Source organism: Pteropus alecto, unplaced genomic scaffold (genome assembly GCF_000325575.1).
Source record: "Pteropus alecto unplaced genomic scaffold, ASM32557v1 scaffold374, whole genome shotgun sequence".
Lineage (NCBI taxonomy): Eukaryota > Metazoa > Chordata > Mammalia > Chiroptera > Pteropodidae > Pteropus > Pteropus alecto.
The window spans coordinates 456,176-481,134 of NW_006434834.1; the positions used below are offsets into that span (position 1 = coordinate 456,176).

Sequence of the window (24,959 nt, forward strand, 5' to 3'; positions counted from 1 at the left end):
AGACAGGCAGCACTCCAAGCCCCGCATTCCATTTCAATCAGAGCCCTGCTCCTTTTATCTTTTTTATATGTTGGACTGCAACATAAGATTTAATTTAAATAGAGGATGGTACTGCCTTTTAAAAAATATTTTAAAAACACGGATGTCTTTTTAACTATCACAGCAACTGCAATCTGTCAGGAATCTAAAAGGGAATACAATTAGATATATAGGAGATTTACCTGAAGGAATTGATAATCTACTTGGGGAGAGAAAAGCAACATTCTTAAAAATCAAAGAATGAAGATACTGAATGTTTTTGCTGTAGTATAGTAGCTCCCCCTTCCATTCATTACTATCCACAGATTCAGGCATCCACTGGGGGTCTTGGAATATATCTCCTGTGGATAAGGGGAGAGTACTGTATATGGTTAAAAAATAGAGATACAATTTTGATGGGAAAAGGTCGGACTGATTGGCCCATAAGAGATGGTTAGTATTTAATTGTATTAGAGAAGAATGAGATGTGAATGTAGAGTCAAACAATATGTGCAAAGGGAAAGGTAAAAATTTATGGACCAGACTCAAGGTGTGATTAATAAATTGGCCAGAGGGAGAGTTAAAATTGGATGGGTAAGGTAGAGCAAGCTTATAGAGAGCCATGAAAGGTAAATGGAGGCATTTTAATTTAAAATAGTATTCACTATAAGTTCATGAATGGTGCTGTTGTATGATGATTATGGGCTTTGGGAAAATTAGCCTGGCGGTAAAATGCAGATGAGGACATTAATAGAATAATGATTGCAGAATGAATCAAACATGTCAGAAAATAAATGATAGAACTTAGTAACTAATGGTAGACTATAGCTTTTAGTCTGTAGGCAGTGAAAATTTTAAATAATGAAGCTTATTTATTCATCGATTAAAAACTTTTCAGATGCCTGTGATGTCCCAATCATTGTGCTAGTTCCTAAGGATACATTGCTAAATAAGACTAGGTTCCTGCTCCCAAGGAGCCTGTAGTCTAATAAGCATACCCTAAGAAGTAAATTTAATAAAAGTTATGGGTTCTATAAAAGAAATCTGTACAGGCACCAAGGAAGGAATATTCAGTTCTTTCTTGGAAAAGTTTGGGATGGGGAGTTGACATTAGGAAGACTAGAACTGATGTTGAAAATAGAAGTTGGGTAGCTATTTGCATTGCTGCAAGGGCAGAATTTGAAGGCCCTTCAAGAGCAGGAACAGAGAAAAAGAAACATGTGCATGAAACAACATGGCAAGTTTCAGGAGTCTCAAGTAGTTAAAAATAAATAGTGGGGTGTAAGGAGGTAATGGTAGAGTAACGGTGGGTATGGGAAGAGGTGAGAGGAAAGACTGGAAAGGTAGATGGGAATCAGATCATAGAAGTCAGAGAGTTTGAACATTGTGTTATATATAGGCTGTGGAATCTATTTTATGATTTTAAGCACAAGGCTAACATCAAATTTTCTTTTTAGAAAAATCACTGATTTTTCATTTTAGAAAAGTCAGTATACAGGTTGGATTGGAGAAAAGAAAATGGATGTTAAGATACTTTTTAGGATACTATTAAAATTATCCAGGTGAGAGAAGTAATGCAGACCTGAAGTAAAGTGATAGCAATGGGGATAGAGAAGTACCAGGCACAATGTGTAGGAACTCTAAATATTAACTTTGTTCCCTAGGCTTCAATTTAGAATGTTATGTAACTCTGCTTACTACTGTTTGGTTTTGATTTCTTTTAATGAAAATTTGAAAATTGGCCTTCTCTGAAAACGAGTACAAATAGGTGTTTTTGATATTCATAGTGAGGGATTTCTTAGTATTTGAACCTGCTCTTATTAAAGACATTTGAAAGTTGGTTCCTGTTATTATAGTATAATTGCAAACACCTTCTTTTTTATATATAATTTTTAAGATGAAAGGCTGCTATAGATGATGCATTTTCCTTTCCCCTCAAATTGCTATTTAAATAATGATTAAATTACATGCCTTTTTAAGTTAAATTTTCTTTGTCCTTTGATAGTTCTGAAAGTATTTTCAACTTACTTAATATGTGATTATTATATCTCTTTCTGCCTTATCACTTCCTCTTTAAGTCATTATTATATAATTCCTCTTCCTGTATTTCTGTTCTTGTTTACTTATTTTACTTCTCCACTTTCTAATTAAATTTAACATGTCAGGCTCAATTTATTAACCACCTGTTTTTCTTTTTATCTTTGCAGCTCTTTAAAGGCAAGAATAATATTCTTTGCTCCTTTTCTTTCATTTATAGTGAATTATACAGTACTAGCACTTTTATATGGCTCTTTTTGAAATTCTGGTCACCTTTACAGTGATATTTAACTAAACTTTTAATTGCTTTTTAATGATCCACATGTCATTGAAAAGTGGTGTTAGAATTAGACTTACTTTTGCAAGCAGTAAAATTGGAGTGAAGAATGATTTGTCTTGTCACAGCAGGTTTATGAAAGGAAGAGAATTGGAGCTTTAATTCCTGTCTTCAGTTCTATACTGAATCATCTATCTTAGTTCTATTTACCACCCTAACCCATGAGTTATTTTTTGTTAAATCTCCTCATTGATTTCTTGCTGTTGTTGGTTCTTTTGCTGCTTTTCATTTTTTGAAATATATGGTCTTCTAGTCCTGTGAACCTGTTTTTTAATATATTGATTTTAGGGTTCCCTGAATCATGTCTACCAAGTATCTGTGCATCTCGCTTTAGTTGTTCAGGATAATAATGTTCCTCAGCCATTTTGAAACGTCTAATTTATGAATAGTTTAACACAGGTTTCTAGTGGTAATAGATTTGTTGACTGATTCTTAAACTTTTTGTTTTCTTTAATATTAGGGTAATATGTAACCTCTTAATGTTTATGTAAATTATGTTAGGGAAAGTACCTTTCCTGGTAATAAACTTATGAATTACACAGATATCAGAGATGAAAATCTTGGTCAAGGTCATTTTTCATAATATTTTTAAGTGAGTATACAGCCTAAGCTCTGTACCCTTTATTAAGAAAACAAAAGTCAATAAAACTGACATAGAAGTTTTTTTGCACTTCTTTTTTTTTTGTCACTCTCTGTCTTTTTAAATGTGGACTGTATGTTGGTAATTACAGGGAGAACAAATGGGGATTTAAACTAAAGTACCCAAAGTGAGGCTTTAGGTTTGCTTCCTCCACCCTAATGTGTATAATTTTCTCTCTTTGTCTTTAGTCCTTTATTCAAGTTTTGATAGCTCAGAGGATAGTTTAATGAACAGAAATGTTATTGTGTAGTTTTATTAGCCAGCAGATGGTAATATAAGGTTTTACCTTAGTCATACTTAACATTAGAGAGAAATATACTCCAATAAAATAATTTGATATGAAGTATAAAATAGCTTATCAATCTATTTCAGGAACACACAGACATTTACTTTTGAGAATAAGGGTTCAAAAGGACCCATTTAATTGTAGGACCGATGTTAGTAACCTGTATAGCATATTAAACCACATGGTGGCACATGAACTCAATTTTTGTTGACATGTACCTCTAAGGAGCCATACTCATAACTGAAGCATATATGAAGTTTGATGTCATTGTCTCTTACTTCTCTTCCTCTTAAAACAAATTCTAGTATTGTTTCTATATTTGCATTCACTGGCCTAAAAATGATTATTATTCATCTGAATAAGAATAAATTGCTGGAAATCTTAATAGTTTAGAAAAATTGTTTTAATGCTACCATTTCTTTGTAAGTTGTAAAAAGTCACCTATTCAGTGTTTGCTGGGGCGTTCAATGCCAAGTAAAAAGAGGAAATGGTTTAAGCCCTGTCCTTTCCCGCAGGTAACCTACTAAACGACCCTTTTTTAGGGTATAATCTTAGTCAAACCACATAAACTTTCCAAGCCTCACTTCCCTCGATAAGAAGATAGCAGGACCTACCTCACAGAGGAGATAATCCATGTAAAGCACATTGCCTAGCACATAATAAGTAAGTGCTCAAATGTTCGCTGCTATTTTGTTTACATAATTTTTATTAATATTACCATTATACTTGGTTCATTTTCTCTGAAACCAATATAGACTTAAATTTTTGGAATTTCACAGGAGTCATATGAGGTCCTGTTCTTTAGGAGAAGATTAAGCTCAACATATCACAGATTAGAAGAAGCATATAAAACATTTAGGGACCAGAGGCAATAGTCTCAGCTAGGTTGCTGAAGAAACAGATATTTCAGGCTTGAACTCTCCTAGAAATCAATTATCAAGAGGAAATATAATACTTAATTACCAGATATTGCTAATCACTTCTAGTGATATTAGCATGCACTTGACTATGAACCATTACACTTTCAAGGATATTTTTCCTTAAATAATACATATAATTTTAGAATTGCCTACCTTATAGCCAGCTAATACCTTTGTAGTAATTTTTTAAAGTGAAAGGGTGCTTCTAGTGTCCCTTCACAAACTACAAAATAAATACTTGTTAATAGACTAACCATGCTTTATTTAAAGTGCTGTTTTGTCTCTTGTTTTGATTGTATCACCTTATAACACAAGAAAGACTATTAAGGAGCCAAAGTCACCAAGTATTTTAGGAAAAACGTTTGGATTAAAGAGATCATGGTGCCAGTAATGCCCCTAAATAGCAGTCTTCCTAACTCTGGTAAGCTTTTACAAATCACTGCTAATGGAACAAATGAACTTTTGTTCTAAAATTGCAAGCTGACCATTATAAGTAAATGACTGACATGCCTTTAAAATAGCACGTTTCCTTGCGTGTAGTCCTTAGACTAACCTGCAGCTTGATAAAAATGCATTGGATTCCTGCCTTCATCCAAGACTGAATCAATTTCTTGGGAGGGGGCCCTGAGAATCTTTTTAACAAAGTCCACCACTGTTGTGGGTAGCATGGTTGCCTCTATAATCATCAGCTAAAACTTTGAATTAAGAATAATAGTGAACAGTAACTAACATTTATTGAGTGCTTTTTATGCTAGGCACTCTACTAAGGGCTTTACCAGCATTGAATTATTCAATCCTTATAGCCACCTTTCAAAGCTGGTGCAGTTTATTTCTATTTTATAGATTATGAAATTATGGCATAGAGAATTGGTGGTGCCTACATTTAATCTCGGTGCCATGACTCCAGAGCCCAAACTCTTTAACCACTACACTATTGTGCAGACATTATATGTTGTATGAATAAACTTATGGAAGAAGTAAATTAAGGCACTCTCCTTTGATATGGCTTCATACTTTTTTTTTAATTTCCAACCCTTTTTTTCATTGAGATATAGTGACATATTATATTAGTTTCAGGTGTACAACATAATGATTCTATATATATATATATACATTATGAAATGATCACCACAATAATCTAGTTAACATCCATCACCGCACATTAGTTACAGAATTTTTTCTTGTGATGAGAACTTTTAAGGTCTGTTCTCTTAGCAACTTTCAAATATATAGTACAGTATTATTAACTATAGTCACTATGCTGTACATTACATCACCAGAACTTATAACTGGAAGTTTATGCCCTTTGACAAATATCTCCCCATTTCACACATAAAATACCAGCTCCTTGTAAGCACTACTCTACTCTGTTTCTATTAAGTTCAGCTTTTTTAGATTCCATATATAAGTGAGATCATCTAGTATTTATCATTTTCAGTCTGACTTACTTCACTTAGCATAATGCCTTCAAGATCCATCCATGTTGTTGGCTGAATAATATTCCTGTGTGTGTGTGTGTAGTCATCCATCCATCAGTGGACACTTAGGCTGTTTCCATGTCTTGGCTATTGTAAATAATTTTTAAAAATGAACATGGGGTACAGATATCTTTTCAAATTAGTGGTTTTATTTCCTTTGGATAAATACCCAGAAGTGGAATTCTTGGGTCATATATTAGATCTATTTTTAATATTGTTGAGAAAACTCCATATTGTTTTCCATAGTGGCTGCACCAGTTTACATTCCAATTAACCGTACACAAGGTTCCCTTTCCTCCACATCTTCACACTTTGGGTTTATGGAAAGGCATTTTCAGTGTTATCAAGGTATGTAATATTAGAGAGTATAGATTTTATCCTTTAATTACTGCAAAATCCTAGAGTGGCAAAGCCAATCCCAATCCTCTTAAATTATCTTTGATGCTGAATTTATTGATTTTCAGCCCTGAGTCAGTATAGCATAAGGGTTAAAAGCAGGAGCCCTTGGGCAAGACCACCTGGGTTTGAATCTTGACCTTAGTCAAGTTATTTGACTTCCCTGTGCCTCAGTTTCTTGATATATAATTCTGAGAAATTTATATCTTATTTTTCAAAAATCCCATCCTCTTTATTTTCACTCCTTTTGAGACTTATTACTACATGCTTGCCCTTCTGTTTTAGCTTCCATATCTTTTAGCTTTTCTTTTGCATTTCTTATTTCTTTATCCTTCTCTTCTAGAAGAGTGCCTCAGTCTGATCTCCTGACTCCTTTAAGTTATTCTTCAGCTGTACCTCTCCTGCTATTTATACTATCCATTGAGTTATTTATTTCAGTGGTTATCCTTAATATTTAATTTTTATTCTTTTTAGATAATTTTTGTTTTAATTTCATATTACTAATATCTTCCCTTGTTTCCCTAGGTAAACTTGTCATGCTTATTTTGAATTTTTGGTACATCTTTTTCAATAACTCTGCTTCAGACTGCATATGGTACCAGTTTATTGTCACCCCAAAGAGGTCGTGTGTGTGTGTGTGTCTATAAGTTCTTAGAATTCATGTTTCCTTTTACCTTCTGTAGTCTCTGCAGGTTAGTTGTGGGGGAGGGAGCCAGCCCATGCTGATTCAGGGTTTTATAAATCTTATCAGTATATGGGGATAATAATAGTATGTACTTCATAGAGTTATTATAAAAGTTCAGTTAGATATTTCATGTGAAGTTCTTAAAACAGTGTTAACGTGCAGTTACGCATTCAATTTAGCTTTAAAAAGTCTGTAGAGAGGTGACGTGGATTCAGATCCCAGCTTTAGAAAACTGTTTTGAAACGTCAAAACAGGGCTCCCCAACCTCTAGGCCACAGACCAATACCAGTCCGTGGCCTGTTAGGAACCAGGCCATACAACAGGAGGTGAGCAGTGGGCAAGTGAGTGAAGTTTCATCTGTATTTGCAGTTGCTCCCCAGCACTAGCATCACCACCTCAGCTCCACCTCAGCTCATCAGGCAATAGATTTTCATTGGAGCACCGGTCCCTGGTGCCAAAAAGGTTGAGGACTGCTGTGTTAAAATATAGAGCTAACTAGGGGTAAAGTTACTGACCAGTCTTTTAGACTTTGGGCTGTCCCAAAAGTCTGCCACATAGTCTAATGTTGTTTCTTATTGCAAAGAAAATAGGGGGGGGAAATGGTTAACTAATTTTTTTCCTATTGTGAAAATTTTCAAACAAGGAAAATAGAGTAGATAATTTTTTTACCCATCTCCTAGATTTAGTAAATGTTAATATTTTGCCACATTTGCCTCCTTTATTTTTATGAGATATTTTGTTACAAGATTATATTTCACTTGTAAATATTTCAGTATAAATCTGAAATATAAAGACATTTTTAAGACAATAATAGCTGCATTTATTTGACACTTACTGTGTATAGGGTACCTTACAGAGAGGAAACTGAAGCAGTGAGCTTAAGTAACCTGCCCAGTCACACAGTTATTAATATACTACTGAGACTCCAACCCAGTCCATGCTCTCACAGGCCCTGTGCTGACCTCAACTATAGTTCCAGTCCATTTGTAACTGTTTAGTGGTGTGTCTCTTCTATCAGACAGGAAGCCCCTTTGTAGCAGAACCATAACTGATTTAATTTCTATTCCTTTCACTCTCAGTAGATGTTGGAGATGTTGAAGCTCCTTCATTCTCTATGCTTCTCCCTCTTAATACCCTCCTTGAGTGAGCTTATCTGTGCTTTCGGCTTTAATTCCTACCTCCTGGAGGAAGACTTCTACAGAAGGCATATGGCCGAGTCTCTAACCTCTATTCCACCCCAGATGATTAGTCTTGAGTCTGTCTTACTAATTTCATCCTTCTTACTAGTAATTGGTTTAGGAATGAGGATACGCTCATTGAGACTAAGGGGTCATTTGCTGGGGAGCTTCTGGGAAAGGTTTCCTTTCTCCTAAGAGAGAATCATTGGAAATGACAGTGTCTCTTCTTCCTGGAAATGTTGTCAGTTTTGGATGCATCCTGGAACTACTACTGCAGCTTTTGTGCTAATAGCTAAGGATGGAGCCAGCAGCAAGGGTGGCAGAGTGGATAGCTGGAAAGAGTCTTTGTCTTTGTCAGCACTCAGGCTACCTTAATGCTGCTAAACTTTCTCATAGGGAAATTAAACATTGTCACTGCTGAAGCTATTGAGAGTAGGTTTTCTGATATTTGTAGTTGAAAGCATCCTTACTGATACAACCAGGGCATTATGACTTTTGTGGGCCCTGTTCTACAAAACAGTTTCTTCTTAAGTCATATTTTATAATCATATTGGCATAAAGATGAATATATTAATATTATATATTAAATCATCTTTGATAGACATTTCTTATATAACCACAATACCATAAACTTAATAATGTCTTAATTCCCTAACATCATCTGATGCCACAGTCATATTCAAATTATACCAGTTGTCTGCAAAATGTTTTTTTATAGGTGCTTTGTTCAAATCAGGATCCACTCAAGGTACACAAACTGCATTTGGTTGTTGTGTCTCTTTGTTAAGTTCCTTTTAATTTAGTGCAGTCACTTCCCCTCCCTTCGCTCTTGATTTGTTTATTTTTTGAGGGTGTGTTTGAACTTCTATCTCTTATGTAGCCTGTAAACTGGAAATTAGGTCCAATGGCTTAATTAGATTCATGGCAAATATTTCTGGCAAGAATATTTTACAGATGATGTGTAAAAAGATTAGTATTTAAAAAGACAGGATAAGGCAAGATATGAGGATAAAGGAGTCATACATATTGAGTTCTTGTTCCTTGAAACATCTCATTTGATCCTTACAGTAACCCTGTGAGTTATAGGTGGTATTATCCCTTTGAAGCAAGTGAATTGGTTCTGGGAGATCACCCAACTACTAAGCAAAATTGAATTTAAAAAGAGAAGGAAAAAAGTCAAACAAGGCATTTAGCTTTACATAAACATAAAAAAATTACTAACAAATCACTCACTCTCTTTGCCTCAATCTGTTAAAATAAGAGCAGCAAATTGACTTGACCCTCACGTAAATAAGTTGCTCAGTCCTATCATACTTTCATGTTAGGTAATGAGAGTTATCCTTTAAGCATCAGCTAAAAATGTTTAATATATGTACCTTCACAGGACAGGTAATAACCTATTGATGTCCTTCTATAACTATAATGACCATATATCTAAGATTTTCTAGGACAATTCCGATATCAAATAATTTGTCTTATCAAACATTACCTGAATTTTTCATTAGAAAAATTTGGTTAAGGTATAAAACCCCTCTCTCTATAGAGTCTGCTTTAGACCTTTGAAAAAGGTGTTGGAAGTAAGAGAAGTGGTAAATAAACACCAGTAGTGTTCTCACAGTTAGCTGACCAAGAGAAGAAAGCATTTTAGTAAGAGAGAGATTAAATTCTTTCAGGTCTTACTGGTGGATGGATAGGGTCAGGTCTGATAATTGACTATTAGATTTAGCACTGCAAAGATCATTGGTAAACCAGGCACTGTGCTAAGCACTTCATGTGTAATATTTAATCTCCGCAGTAATCCTGTGAAGTAGATACTAGGCCCATTTTATAGACCAGGAGATTAAGATTCAGAGAGTTAACTTGCTCAAGGACATAGGGCTAGTAAGTGTTAGAACTAGATTTAAATCCAATAAGACTCTTGATCTGCACTATCCAGTACAGAGCCAGTACTACATGTGGCTATTTACATTTACATGGACATTTCCATCATTACCCAGAGTTCTTTTGGATAACAGTACTCTAGAGCCTGTGATCTTAACTACTATACATAAAGCCTCCCAATTTACACAGTTATAAATATATATTTTTTTAATTTAAATTCCACCATTAAACTTTCCTCTGAAATTCAGAAGGCTGACATGGATCTTCTTTTTACCAAATCAGTTGATTCTAGCAAAATTATATTGATGTTTACATTTAAAGCATTCTGGTCATGAAATTGTTGTAGAGAGAACCCTGGGAAGCAAGACTATATGTCCTTTCATTTTTTCCTCATATTTAGGAAGTTCAGAAGGACATAACTAACATGTTGGAATGATCAGTGATCCTGAATATTAGGTACTTGAGTATCACAGTATCCGTATATTAATATCTTACAGTATGTTACCAGATTGGTTCGGTTGGCTGACTCAAATATTTCTTATAACATTTCTAGGAGTAGGAACAGTGGAAAATTGAAGCTGTGACACTTTTAGGGGATTTAAGTAAGCAAGTGCCTCACTTCTGTCTCTTCAATATTAATGTTTCCATAACTAAGCCTTTTACATCAAATTTAATAGTTTAGGCCCTTAAAGGAATATAAATTGTGGGAAAGATTTGATCAATATAAGAATCACTAGATGACCTTATTTATATATACATTTTTTGTCATTTTACCTTTTATCTCTTAGTGTTTTCTTTCTTTAAGATATAACTTGAACTGCTAAATAGCTGCTTTCATTCCTATTTTGTATGTCTTTTATTTCCTTTTTATAGCATACTTATAGATGAGTTAGAGGATATAACAGTGTTTATGAAATGTAGAGATAATGTAAACTCCAGATTGTATAGCATGAGAATTGAGTTCCAGTTCAAGCTATACTTTAAAACCTGTAACCTTTGGAAAGTTTCTGTAGTCATATAGAAATCTAGAATGACACTCCTTACAATGACTGGCATGTGTCATGTGTTGTAATAATTGTAATGGATAATTAATTTTTAAAGGTTAAATGTTAAATGTAGTATCTAGTTCTTTAATGTTAAATTGAACAGAAAACATTCTTATCAAGGGAGACTGGCATTTACCTTCCACTAAAGTCAATTTGGCAAGCCTGCCTTTTCTTTCCTTGAAAGTGACAAGTTCTGTAGTTGTCACTTTCTTATTCATATTTACAATTTGGGAATCTGGATATATTTATAAATGATCTTTGGCAAAGGTTATGTGCTCTTGACCTGAAAATCTGACATGAGGTGGTAGGTATGTGAACTTCGTTCAGTAGCTCTCTATTTACTTATCAAATATGTTGCATTTTTTCCAGTGCATCTTGGGAAGACAGGCTTCAAATTTGAAAGTAGAGACTTTTTTCACCAGGAACATGTATATATATTTTTACTAAGAATCTAGATTTATTTAAGTAATAAAAGGAATTTTTTTCATAGCTTTTTGAGTGGGTCTTGTGGCACTTAAGTATTTTAGTGACATTTTATTTCCAGATATTATAAAACTCAAATTCGAAGTGATGGCAAGCAAAATATTTTGAAACATGGCAAACCTCTACCCCTACCCCCAGGCAAAGCCTTGATTGTTTTTTAAAAATTTTATTTTCAAGGTTGAATTTCAGAATTAATTAGATGGGAATTTTTGTCAGCTTGCCAAATACTTTAAACTTCTAAATAAATTAACTTCAACTTTTAATTTATCATTAACTTTGTTTTATTAATTGAACTAGTCATTTTAAAAGCTTAAACTAATTTAGGTTGTTAGCTAGAATGTAGACCATGCTTCTCTCAGCTTGTAAGCTTTCTCACTTATTTAAGGAAAAATAAAGTTTAGACAAAGTAAAGGTACACATTTGGATGACATTTAAACCTCATTTTGATGACTGTTGGCCTAGTGATTCTAGATTCTGTTCCAGTATTGTTTTCAATAATAGTGTTACTATAATAACTAATATAAATGCATGCTTCAATGAAGAAAAAGACAAAAAATTTCTCCAATAATTGTGTTATATATTCGGATGAAATTTTTCTTTATTAACTTTTATAACTCACTCTAGGCTTTGGCAAAAGTGTTCTTCCCAAAGAAATATTCGGAGGATCCTGTTATGAATAATTTTTTGCCCTCTTAATCTCATCCATTTCTTGTATTGATAGTATGCTGCAGTTAGTTTAAAAGAGAAAGATGTAGAAACAATTTGTTTCACAAATCCTGTATCTTCTTTCTCTTATTTATGTCTCATTCAGCTCTGTGGAGGAAAGAAAGATTTCTGCTTTCCTGCTTCTGAACTGTATAAATGAATCTTGTTCCTATAAAAGTCAGTTAACTTGCCTTTTTTTTGTTGTTAAAATGAAGATTGTGGTAAACAAACTTGTCTAAGTCGTTGAGTATTACCAGCATAATTATTGTATGAACAAGTGGTTGAAATACATTAAAATTTACCCATTAACCTGTTTATTGCACATTTAATATAATGAAAAACTGAAAGTATCCTAAATGTCTTAATAAACTTTTAAGAGAAAAATTAAATAGATGATAAAGTAGATATATGTAGTACCTTGCAGCTATTAAAAATGATGTCCATGGAAAGATATTAAAGCAGAAAAGTACTTTTCAAAACTGTATAATAAATCCCATTTTATGTAAAAGTGTGTGTGGAAGTGTAAACGTGTGGAGGAATATACAACAGATGTTCCCAGTAATTATCTCTAGGTTTCATAATAGGATATTAGCATTGTTTCCACTAAAGTTTTTTTTCTGTTTTTTTTTTTTTTTAATTTCTTTGAAAAGAAGGGAGTGTCATAGCCAGTAGAATTAATATGAATGGTTTTAGGATTTGATGTTAGGAGGGAGGTAATGTTTAGGAAAAGGGTCCAAATTTTTTTAGTGATACAAAACGAAGTCACGTGCACTTTTACTCTGACTTGCTATTTTAGTTGACTGTGGGTCAAAAGGAAAGATAGTGCATGCGCAGAAGTGGAACTTCTACTATAATCTAACCTTAATTAGGTAATCATGTTTGACTAGGATAGATCTTAAATCTGGAATTGGTGGGGAGAAGACATTAAAAGGTTTTAGAAATGGGATTTCCTAAAATGACTATCTCTTGAAATGGTAAAATAGTTCATGTCAGATTTAGGCTAAGCATAAACTGGCCTTTCACAAGCTTGTTTCTGAGAATGTGTTTGTTTCTGTTTTTATATTTCTATTATTAAAAATTAACATATGCTTGTTTAAAAAATAACTTCGAAAATTACAGAAGTGTTAAAAGTTAAAAAAAATAGATTTACTTAGGTTTCTTCCTCCCTCAGAATCCTTCAAGGCATCATTTTGTTTATCTAAGAGAACAGATCTGGGAAATGGAAGAACCATGCCTCAAAAAAGTCATTCTTTATAGCATGATAGAATGATAGAAGTCAGGAAATTTAGCTTCTAGTCTCGGCTATTCCTTAGCTGTGTGATTGGAAAAAAGTTACTTTGCCTCTCTGGACATCAGTTTCTACCAGTTCCCAAATGATAAGGTTGGACTTTAAAATTATAGGATGTTAAGAACTGACTTGATAAAACTCCCTAATATCTCAGACATTTTTAGAAGGTAGATATGAGTGTGCATGTGTGTGTATGTATATTGCATACATGCACTTCTGGAATGGTCTTCTCTCAAACTATAGAAAAGTAATGTATGAATCATGGAGTTTATAATTGAGAAATAAACATTACACTTAGTTGACATACTGTTTATTTCCGAAGAACTGAGCGTGTTTATTTATTTCTCCTATTCTCAGTCATCCTATTATACATGTGAGCAGAGAGCATTTCAACTATATTTACTTAGAGTTTTAGCTAAGCTAAGTTATTATCCAGTGTTACAGAGAGAATCAGTAGCATAGCTGAAAAATTCATTTCCTAGCACATGGTTCTCTTAGCCTTTCTCTTAAGTTGTTTTCTTAGAGAAATGAAGTGATTTTTGACTATGGTTAAGAACATCACTTTTTGCCAGACAGAAGTAAAATTAGAGACTACCCATAGAACATTTCTACCTTGTAATTTATTTGGTATTTTGTACAATAGCTGGCTTTTCTAATTATATTTGGCATGGTCACTTGCTAAGAATATTAGTCAACGTTATCTGGTTTTATTATATACCTCTCTTGAGTTATGCTTCAGGGGCGGACATGGGAAACACATATCTTAAAAAGCATTATTAAGAGAATTTAATTCAGAGATTCAGAGTATCTCCCATCTGCTTTATCAAAAACTCTGAACTCTGGAGTTCTATCTAGTGATGATAAACCTGTTTTATATGGCATAGGCCAGAGAAATCAGCTTTGATGGCAGATTTCTACACTGGTAGAGGAGAGAAATGTTTAGTTGACATTTCGAAAGAACTAAACCTGTTATCATCTATGTATTCCACCAGTAGATTTTATCTTAAGCCCTCTCATTTGTATAGTCTCTTAATGTTTTCTGTTTTCAACAAAAGAAATAGCACATGCATGTCAAAATGATTTATAAAATCTCAATTAATAGCAGTGTCCATTAAGAAAATCAGTTCATTTTCTTTCATGAAATTATGAAGTAATTATTTCAGGTTTTTATTAAGGTAGCAAGATAAAAGTTGTTTACATGATATCAAATATCAGAATATTTGGAATTAGTGTCAGCATTTACTGTTGTACAGAAAAATACTTTGGGCTTCATGATTTGTTTTTTATCTTGAGTTATTTAACAGACATTTGAGTTCACACCATGTGTTAGACCCTATACTCTAGATACATTTGAAGATATAAAGATAAAATTCTTTACAACTGTGGGTTTTGTCTATCCTAAAGCTTATAGGGGCATTAAGAATTACTGGATACAAATTAAATTTAAATTTAATGTGCTATATACCTCACCATACCTTTCTTTGACCTGTAATTATTTATGTTCCTTCACTAAATTCACACTTAGAAAGCATGTTCTAAGGGAACTTGCTGTTAGAAGCTATGGAAAACCTTTTTGTGGAGTGAATTAATTTGCCTTTTATATATTCAGGTTTTCATCTGTGATTTCTTAATAAATGACTTGTGAATATTTTAATTTTTTATTAGCAAGTAACCTATCTGTAGTTCACTTTAACCCCCTCCCCCCAATCTCTCTTTCTGTATCTCTCATAATTACACAAAGCAGAAGTTTGGTGGTGTTAGTGAGTATATAAATGATCCCAATTTTTAAGCTTTTAAGTTTTTGACTTTAAAAAACTGACTTAAGACACCATGACTTTGAAAAAAAGATACTATGATAATAAATTAAAAAACAATGTATATCAGTTTTAGTTTGACCCATGGGCCCTTACAGCGTAATTTATATTTGTCTTGCCTACAATTGAAATATAAAGATTATATGCGCTAGTTAAACTCTCTTGTAGCTGTTTAATTTAGATTTGGTTTTTGTTAATAATAGTGGTTGGTAGCTAAAGTGATTGTGAAAATGAAGTTGTTAAATATGTATAAACAGGAGTAGCCATGATTTTTAGCACAAGCATCCAATGTAATTTCTGATTTAAGCAGACTTATCAACTTAGAACAAAGCATAAAACAAAATATGTATGAAAAGAATTAGAAAAATGTTGGAAGAAAAAAACCTTGAAAGTTGAAAATTAATCATTAAAATGTTGAATTCCCAAAATATGCTATGTAAACATGAAGTGGTACAGAAGAGGCTGGTGTTGCATGTATACTGACTGTTTTCTAAGCAGTTTATCATATATATCAGAAATATGTGTAACAGCCAGTTTCTAGTCTAACAGTAGACCAGATGTGATCCAGAGGGAGAAGATAATTCTCTTATTTCAACCCTTCTGAACAGGACACCATACTTGCAGAACTTCTTCAAATACATAAAGAACACATTGTTGGATATCATGAACATGATTCTCTTTTGGACCACAAAGAAGAAGAAGAGTTGACTGAAGAAGAAAGAAAAGCAGCTTGGGCTGAGTATGAAGCAGAGAAGAAGGTAGTTCATTTGAAATGCTTTTTGGTTTTTGTTTTTATGTTACTCATTTGAAAGAACAGTGAAGAAAAGGGTCACATTTGGAACAGGTGAGTCTTCAGGAACAGAGTCCCCAAATATGAGAGTCTGTTTACAAGCTTTGGCTACCTTTGGTGGTAGAGTGGGAAGAGAGGAGAGGAGAGAAGAAACTATTTCCCACTTAAAGAGTGATAACCCCATTTCTGCTTAGCACTTACTGAATTGAGAGATTAGTGGGAAGGTATATATTTAGCATCACTTAACTCACATCAACACCCTCACTGTAGTAACAGGACATACAGGAGCTTAAGAGTTTTGGAGGTAGGAGTAAGTGTTGTTTTAGCATGTGTACTATGAAATCTAAATTTTGACTGATATGTATCACAACACAAAAATATTCTATTATTGGACATTAATATCAATCTCCAGCAGCAACTTTATTTAAAATAGTTCTACGTCTATTTTAAACACCAGCTCACTTGAAAAATGTGCCTGAGCATGGGAAACTTTATCCTAATACCTGAATCCTTTTTAAACTCCCAACTCATTGTACCAAATGTCTTTAACGTTAATGTGATGTTAGGAATCTCATCAGAATTCTCTGAGTTGCCTCATTCTGTGGGAATTATCAGAAAAAGAGTCTGTACACCTTTAGGGGTTAAAGCTTTCCAAGTAATAAGATCTTGGTTTCAGGTGAAAAAGATGTTTTGTTTGTTTGAGGACAAGTGTTAATAATTTCTTAGATATGAGTATGTGGATTCTTTTCTAAACCAGTAGGCGATGTAGAATTTCAAGTTTTAAATCATAGTGTGGAAAGTGCATAATTTTTTGTCTTTAGGGACTGACCATGCGTTTCAACATACCAACTGGGACCAATTTACCCCCTGTCAGTTTCAACTCTCAAACTCCTTATATTCCTTTCAATTTGGGAGCCCTGTCAGCAATGAGTAATCAACAACTGGAGGTAAGTTGTGAAGTACAGAAGTAGTTTAACCTGAGTGAAAGGTAATTTCAAGTGCCCTGTTTGTTGTTGAGGGTTTCCTATGCAGGAGTATCACATTCTCTAAATAATTACCTCTGCATAGACTAAGACATATTTTTTTTTCTTTGTTGACCTTTTTTGAACCACCGTAGTGTAGTAAAAATGTGGTTTGTTCAGAGCACAAGGGAATCAACTCTTGAATTAATGTAGTTTGAATTATTTTAATTAAGGAACAATAGGACAGCTGACTGGCTAGGGAAATAGCACTTTCTTCAGTTATAAAATATTTTGAATAAACAAGTTATTTGCTTAATGTTTGAAAGTAGGATAAATACATACATTGATTTACATTCCAATGCCTTGTAGATGCAGCATTAACCATATGATAATAGCTAGTATTATGAAATAAGTGCTTTAAAACTCTTAAGTGAATCAATTTTGAATTAAATAAGAGATTGGGTTTTATTATACCAATAATTTAATAACTTAATTGAATCTGTGGTTTCCTTTTTTAAATGTGCTTATGGAGTCATTTAAATTATTAAATTATTGGTGCAATAAAACCCAATTTTTATCTTTTTAACAAGACCCTCACTGATGAGTTCTATTCCACTTTATTGATGCTGAAGTTTGCTGTTCTTTTCAATAAAGAGTTAAAGCCAAGCGCTATACATTGGCAAGAGGAAGAGTCCCTGAACTTTAGAACTGTGCTGTCTTTTATAAGTCCCATGTAACTTATTTCTTGATTTTTTTCTAGGACCTCATTAATCAAGGAAGAGAGAAAGTTGTGGAAGCAACAAACAGTGTGACAGCAGTGAGGATTCAGCCTCTTGAAGATATAATTTCAGCTGTAGTAAGTTAATTGGCAGTTTTCTTACTCCAGTTGCAATTTGTGTTCTTTTACCATTTGTTTTAATTTTTAATTGTTTGCTTCTGTTGGGGAAAGAGCATAATTCTTATAACTTAATTTGTAATAGTAAAATACTAGTAAACTGGACAGTAGTCCCAAGCATAATTCAACAGTTTTACCTAGATGTTGACACAAAAGAGAAATGGGTGAAATCTAAGAACTGAGGGAAATCAATTATAGAAATGTGTGCAGCTTATATAAACACATTTTAATTACCAGTTGCACAAATTAAATACAAATATTTTCATTCCTGAGATAGCCAACCTTTGTACAACAGTTAACAACTTAGTACCTTGCTTTTACATCATTGTTTTCTTTAAAGAAGAATAAAGGAAAAGGGAGAAAAACATTTTAAAAATCCTGAATAGCTTCAAATACTTTAAATATTTTTCCTCAATTCTACTGCAATAAGAAATAAATAGAAACTTTTTCTTTTAGTGGAAGGAAAACATGAATCTCTCAGAGGCCCAAGTACAGGCATTAGCATTAAGTAGACAAGCCAGCCAGGAGCTTGATGTTAAACGAAGAGAAGCAATTTACAATGACGTTTTGACAAAACAACAGATGGTAAGAATTCTATCTCTTAGTTATGTTTAATTTTCTTGAATTTATCTTTTTTATTTTTTTTACATGGATAACTTTTATTTTCTATTTCTACTTTGCACACTTAAATATTACCATTAAACATGTTAGTTGAAATGGAGATGGACCAATGATTTTAAAAATGTTTAAGAGAATTTAGGGTGTTGTAAAACTCTAGCCATTTAATGACTCAACTAGTAACAGATATAGAAACTTGCATTTGGGAGGAGAAAATTATTCAAGAGTAAACTGAAGCCGTTAGTTCCTGACAATGGCCCCCTGGCTTTCAGTGCCAAAACCAATTGTGCAAAATCCGTCAGGAGAAAAAGTAGGAACAAGATGAAGTGATTGTCATGTGCCAATCCTGATGACAGCTAGCCCATGATAGGGGAGCAGGGATGATGGAGACTAGACACCAGGCTGGAGGCTGCAATCATGTGCAGGACCCAGGGTGATACAGCAGCCTGAGGAAGTCAAACAGTTAGCGTGATTCAAAACCCATTTTTTTAAACAGTTCCTAGGACACCTTTCTCAGTGTTGAATTTATAATAATGGGTTTGTGTGACATCTTTCAATAACCATCCTTCATATGGATGGATGGATGGTCATTGGCTATTTCTGGAAGAAATTTTTGTCAAACACAACCTAGTAAAGTCATGTAAAGATAATATCTTTTGTTACAAAGGAGTAACATCTTCCCAAATGGGTTCCCTTGAATTTTATATAGGATCTCTTTCATATAATTTTATTTTTTATATGTCCTGGACATCTAAAAAGGAATTTCTGCTAGACTTTTTACTACACTTACCATTTTTAAACAAATTCCCCAAATAAGTATACTTTTTAATATAGTTAATTTGAGAGTAAAAAGTGGAACTATAGATAATATATGACAAAGGTTCCTACTAAATTATTATTCTTTTTTTTAATTTTCCAATTACAGTTGACATTCAGTATTATTTTATATTAGTTTCAGGTATACAGCATAGTGGTTAGACATTTATATAATTTACAAAGTGGTTCCCCCCAATTAGTACCCACCTGGCACAATACATAATTACATTATTGGCCTAAATTATGTTATTCTTTAAAAGGCTAGACTATTTTATCACAACAAAAGCAAAATATATATATACGGCTAGCATACTCCAAGATCCTTTATCATTTTTCCCAGCAGTCGTTTGCCAGCCATCTACTTGCACTGGGAAATTTCAACTCTTGACACTAGGGAATCAATTTCTATGGTATGAATTTTACTTAGAAAGCACTGTAGAATTATATGGTTTTAAATTAGGAAATTTGAGACATCAAATAGGAATTATTCCCACTGCAAGTGCTTTTTCCCTTTGGTGTTTGTCACTAAAAATGTTTATTTGTCCATCATCATGTGAAATATTCAGAAGAATGACAAAGAAAGGAGACTTGATAAAAAGTGCTGTAACTAATACTTGAGACTGATCACAGCGTAGGACAGGTTACTATGGCAACTAACCTAAATGCTGCTTGCAATACAATAGTCAAGTCATTAAGAGAATTTAGCTCTAAATGGTGTTACTAACTGGTTTCTACAGTAATGGTCCTGTGAATGCCATCAAATTAGTAATGGTGATAACAATAATGTGTTTTCCCTTTGGTATGATACCCCCTTAACAAATCGATTCTAACTCAAAACTTGATACTTGCCTCTTTGAGACAGGTCATGCACTTGTAACAGCTCCCTTTTCTCTCTTTAGTTAATCAGCTGTGTTCAGCGAATACTTATGAACCGAAGGCTCCAGCAGCAGTACAATCAGCAGCAACAGCAACAAATGACTTATCAACAAGCAACATTAGGTCACCTCATGATGCCAAAGCCTCCAAATTTAATCATGAATCCTTCTAACTACCAGCAGATTGATATGAGAGGAATGTATCAGTCAGTGGCTGGTGGTATGCAGCCACCACCACTACAGCGTGCACCACCCCCAATGAGAAGCAAAAATCCAGGACCTTCTCAAGGGAAATCAATGTGATTTTGCACTAAAAGATTAAAAGATTGTTAAAATCATAGAAAGATCTTTTATTTTTTTAGGAATCAATGACTTAACAGAACTCAACTGTATAAATAGTTTGGTCCCCTTAAATGCCAATCTTCCATATTAGTTTAAAAAATTTTTTTTAAATAGGGCATATCATTTCTTCCTGACATTTGTCAGTGATGTTGCCTAGAATCTTCTTACACACATTGAGTACAGAAGATATTTCAAATTGTTTTCAGTGAAAACAAGTTCTTCCGTAACAGTAACAACTCCACAGATTTCCTCTCTAAATTTTTATGCCTGCTTTTAGCAACCATAAAATTGTCATAAATTGATGCATTTAGGAAAGAACACAGGTTTATATATTAATTCTTTACATATAAAAACACACAGCTGAGTTCTTAGAGTTGATTCCTCAAGTTAGGAAATACTTTTATACTTAATCCATTTCTTGATTAAAGTGATTGAAATGGTTTTAATCTTCTTTTGACTGAAGTTTGAAACTAGGCTCCTGCTCTATCATTGCTGTGACTGAAAGTTAGAAACTAAGGGTTACCTTTGACACAGAATTGTGTGCAATATTCTTAAATACTACTGCTCTAAAACTTGGAGGAGTCTTGCAGTTATCTTAGCATTGTCTAAACAGCCTTAAGTATAGCCTAAGAAGAAAATTCCTTTTTCTTCTTTAGTCTTTCTGCCATTTTTTATTTTCAGTTACATGTGCTGAAATAATTACTGGTAATATTTCAGGGTTGTGGATTATCTTCCACACATGAATTTTATCTCTCCTGGCACATCTCTTAACTGCTTAGTGCCAGTGCTAGTGCTTCATCCTGTTGCTGGCAGTGGGATGTGGATGAACAAAATCAAGTTCTAGCATTTTAGGAGGTTAAGGATGATGTTGTGGTTGTTAGGTTCATACCCTGTTTTATAAACAACATCAAAATGGCAGAACCATTGCCGACTTTAAGTTCACATGAGGAATGTGCTTTAACAATTTCCAGTACTGTCAGTACTGTGAATTAATTCCTCTTAAAGATAAGGATAACTGGTTTCTATGCTCTTCATCATCATATTCTTTTCCCCTAACTTCCTTATGTTTTCTTAAATTACATTTCAAAGTTCAAATTTTTTTTTTTTTTAGTTTAGGTCTGTGAGGCGATTTTCTAATCAAAATTAATTAATCTAATACCCTTTTGTGAAGTTTTACTAGAAAATCATTACATTGTTTTCCTTAATCAGCCCTGTAAAAATGACCTATAAGTTTATTCATGTACAATTTGATTGTTTGAATTTCTGAAAGAAAAAGATTGTTAGACTATGGGAGTCAACATGGGAAAGACATTTTTGAGATGATGATGTAACAGGTAGTGGAAACAGCTAAGGAATTCCAGAAAAAAGAAAGCTGGGTGGAGGATTAATTTGTTCTAGGTATCACTTGATTAGAATGAGTTTACATTAGCTAAAGCTGTTTTGAGATGTTTGGATGATTAAGAGATTTCCATTTTTATCTTGAAAGAACTAGTGGTAAAACATCCAAGAGCACTAGGTTTGTGATGTAGAATTTGTGAGGTTCGGTGGATCTACCCCCACCTTCCCATGATGAATTATCACTAACAAATTCTATATACTTGGATATTATGCCAGCCATATAATTAAATTTATTTAATTGGTTGGGGCAGGGGGAGAAAAGAAAAAGTCAAGATTTATAAGATAAATATTTGAAGACAGTGTACTCTGGCCAACTGTTAATCAGTTAGTATTTCTACAAGTCCAGAATACTTTAAACCTGATTTATTAGACCTAGGAAATTTCAACATGGTCTAATTACTTGCTCAAAGACATAGATATGAAAATTTTAGGCAACCTTCTAAACCTTTTTCACCAAGGATTAAACTACGACTGAAAGAATAATACATAGAAGGATTAATTGGAAATAAGAGAGTTTGAAATAAAACTTGGACCACTTTGCATACACTCTTCTCACTTGACATTTTAGCTACATAATATGTACTTTGAGTATAACATCAAGCTTTAACAAATATTTAAAGACAAAATCACATCAATAAGATACTAAAAGGCTCATTTTTATATTTGTTTTAGATGTTTTAAATAGTTGCAATGGCTTAAAAACTGACAATTTAAAATGTTGCTTGTAATACAGTTTTGCCTGCTAAATTCTCCACATTTTGTAACCTGTTTTATTTCTTTGGGTGTAAAGTATGTTTGCTTAGTATTGTGATATTGTATATGTTTTGTCCCAGTTGTATAGTAATGTTTCAGTCCATCATCCAGCTTTGGCTGCTGAAATCATACAGCTGTGAAGACTTGCCTTTGTTTCTGTTAGACTGCTTTTCAGTTCTGTATTGAGTATCTTAAGTACTGTAGAAAAGATGTCACTTCTTCCTTTAAGGCTGTTTTGTAATATATATAAGGACTGGAATCGTGTTTTTAAAGAAAAGCATTCAAGTATGACAATACTATCTGTGTTTTCACCATTCAAAGTGCTGTTTAGTAGTTGAAACTTAAACTATTTAATGTCATTTAATAAAGTGACCAAAATGTGTTGTGCTCTTTATTGCATTTTCACAGCTTTGAAAATCTGTGCATATATTGTTTCATAGAAAATGTATAGCTTTTGAAGCCCTATTTAATGGTGGTTCTTTTGCACATTTAGTTATTTAATATTGGGAGGTCAAGAAGTTTGGTTTTTTAATCTGTTATATACTAAATTCTGTAAAAGGAGATCTTTAACCTCAAAAATAATTTACATACCAGGAAGCCTATGTGTGTTTGTGTTAGTTTTGGTTGTGTTTGTGTAATCCAGCACCACTTTCTGCTTCCCAACAGCTGCATCACTCATTTAAGTCAAGCAGAGCTACCCATCTACACGATGTAAAAGCTGCTTACCATCCTGAAGCCATAGCAGGTGATGGAAAACCTAATTACCTGGCCTCCAAAGAAGCTGAATATTCTGTGGTCTTACCTTAGCTATGTCCATTTGCCCTCTAGTGTCATAAAATCAGATACATATTTCTGTGTCCAAACAAAACTTTAAAAACAGTTACTTATTTATCCCAGTAATCATTGTTTCTTTTGAGGGTGGCATGTTGTGAAGTTTATAGATACTCTAAGATAGGTCATCCCTTTACATCCTTAGTTCACTAAAATTTATGTTCACATTATTATATTACCCACCTTATTTCACCAGACTTAGTCTCAGGTGATTTTTGGCTATCTCCAAATCTATCCTTATAGGTGAATAATTCTTCCACCATTGAAGTATTTTTTTTTTCAAAACTCTGTAATCTGTGCCAATCCCCAAGGAGTGACCAAGTTTCAGAAATGCTTTTTGTCTGTGCAACATTTTATATATGCTGTTATATGGAGGTGAATAAAAATTAAAAATCCAAAATATATACTGTTTCCAAGCTCAATATTTGCTTGAGGTAACAACCAGACTGCTGACATCACTCATGTTGGATCTAATAACAGAATCTCCCCTTCCACCCACGCCTAAGAGTTTTACTCCCCAGAATATGTACTGCCATAAAATTATATACTGCCACCCTCTTTTTGGAATAACCTTTCTGACACCATTGCGCTGGTGTCTTGGCTGGCTAAGGGAATCACACTTCCTCCCCTCATTCTAGGGATCTGTCTCTGATAGTGACCACTACACATTTTCACCAAGGATGACAGCATACAAATTGAAGCTTTTATTAGAGAAAGATAAACCTTTAATTGAAGAAATGAAAGAGTGAGAGAGCCTAAAATATTGCAGGCCCTCTTTAATATTCAGAGCTAGCACATTTTCCAAGCAATCTACCCAGCAGCACTCTTGCACATTCTGTTCAGACCATTCTGCCCTTGCTTCTCCCTGATAGAAACATGTCAGGAAGAGGAAGGTTGGCTCCAATCTTCTTTAGCTAATGACTACCAAGAAAATTCTATTAAGTAGGTCCCCCCTCCATATAGTCCTCACGTCAAATATGTGTTGGTTTTCAAGAAAGGCGAAGAGAGACAATTTGTCAGATGCAAGGATGGGTTTTGTTTGAGGTATTTGAGGAGGAAGTATAGTATTGGAAAAAGGAACAAAGGTGGAAAAGGACTAGGAAAGAGCAGATTGGTCGAGGGCCTTGAAATCCTGGATGAGTAATTCAAAATGGAGGATAACAAGGGTTTGCGAAGCGGCTGATATGTTCAAAATAGCTAGGCTAGTAAGGTTGATTTTGGCAGGGGTAATTTGGTTTAGAATGCAAGGTGAAGAAAGATTGGAGACAGGAAGATAGACAATGAGTCTAGGCATTCAGTGACCAGAATACAGATAATTTGAAGGACAAAAGGCAAAAAATTAAAAGTTGTAAAGGATTTTTAAATTGTAAGAAAAACCTATTGATTTCCTTTTACCCTTCCCTAAGGAGCCCACTTCGTTCAGTACTTTTTATTTTACATGGAAAATTTCACCTGTTCTTTTGATTACTCTCTCAATCCTAATGATA

General features: G+C 33.7%; 1 protein-coding gene across 6 annotated transcripts in view; it reads left to right on the forward strand.

Annotated features, from left to right (window-relative positions):
- ATRX (ATRX, chromatin remodeler) overlaps positions 1 to 23,874 on the forward strand; it is a 261,938-nt gene extending 238,064 nt beyond the window's left edge. For all 6 annotated transcript variants that reach the window (XM_015588100.2, XM_015588104.2, XM_015588103.2 and 3 more), the window contains 5 exons: positions 15,801 to 15,950; positions 16,804 to 16,929; positions 17,705 to 17,800; positions 18,296 to 18,424; positions 20,173 to 23,874. In XM_015588100.2, coding sequence (XP_015443586.1) covers positions 15,801 to 15,950; positions 16,804 to 16,929; positions 17,705 to 17,800; positions 18,296 to 18,424; positions 20,173 to 20,451 — 780 coding nt within the window. In that variant the 3' untranslated portion in view covers positions 20,452 to 23,874. The remainder of the gene's footprint in view (positions 1 to 15,800; positions 15,951 to 16,803; positions 16,930 to 17,704; positions 17,801 to 18,295; positions 18,425 to 20,172) is intronic.
- Positions 23,875 to 24,959: the final 1,085 nt, after the last annotated feature.